General features: G+C 49.6%; 1 protein-coding gene across 1 annotated transcript; it reads left to right on the plus strand.

Annotated features, from left to right (window-relative positions):
• Nucleotides 1-586: 586 nt before the first annotated feature.
• Nucleotides 587-908, plus strand: DQ04_21681000 (hypothetical protein; the record flags this gene model as incomplete). Its single annotated transcript, XM_009318028.1, has 1 exon — nt 587-908. A coding segment is annotated over one exon (322 nt), but the record flags the coding sequence as incomplete, so codon positions are not given.

The following is a 908-nucleotide window of genomic DNA, read 5'->3' on the forward strand; positions in this document are numbered from 1 at the left end:
ACACGGCAAATACACTCATTCTGTTTGCTGCACCTGTTGTTGTTGTTGTTGTTGTTTTTGTTTTTTTGTTTTTTACTCTGATGCGCGCGTGAGTGGTGCAAGATAGCAAGATAAACTCTTTCGCTTGNCACTTTGCCTTTTAGTGGAGTATCGAATTGGGTGCGGCATCACGCTCGACTCCCTGAATATCCTGTGTGGCATGCAAACGTTTTACTACACGGCAAATACACTCATTCTGTTTGCTGCACCTGTTGTTGTTGTTGTTGTTGTTTTTGTTTTTTTGTTTTTTACTCTGATGCGCGCGTGAGTGGTGCAAGATAGCAAGATAAACTCTTTCGCTTGCTCGCCGAAGGAAAGCGACGGACGCCCCCGTCACTTATTTCGTTCTGGGACTCCGGTCACCCGTCGTTGGTTGTCCGCGCGGCTCTTAGGCCTGCTCATGGTGGAAAGGGCGGCGGCTCCTGTACCGTTATTGTGTGTTGGAATACTGCAGAGAGGCGCGTCTGTCGGCGTACACAAGGCTGTGTTGCAAGACAAAAGCAAACAACACAGCCACAGGNCATCTCATTTGGGTTTTTAAACGATTATGACAAAGGCGTGGAGGTTCTCCTGGGCTTACGCGGCGTGCTCCTTCACAATCTTTGCCACAATCTCGCTATGCGTTTTTTTCTGCTACGTCGTATTCGTGTTGCGTCGCCGTCAGCGACAACAGCGCTCGGTAGAATCTGTTTTTCAGCAGCGTCATCAGCAGCGCCAACAGAGAATGCAAGACCGTCGCGTGTACGCAGAAAATATGCGTGCGTTGTTTCTCTTCTTACAGTCTGACATTACAACATTAAACACGACTGCAATCCCTCCCGCCGCACCAGCTGCAAACCCCTTTTCCGGCCCAGCAAGTGGTGCGACAC

This window comes from Trypanosoma grayi, assembly GCF_000691245.1.
Source record: "Trypanosoma grayi strain ANR4 Tgr_2168_V1, whole genome shotgun sequence".
Lineage (NCBI taxonomy): Eukaryota > Euglenozoa > Kinetoplastea > Trypanosomatida > Trypanosomatidae > Trypanosoma > Trypanosoma grayi.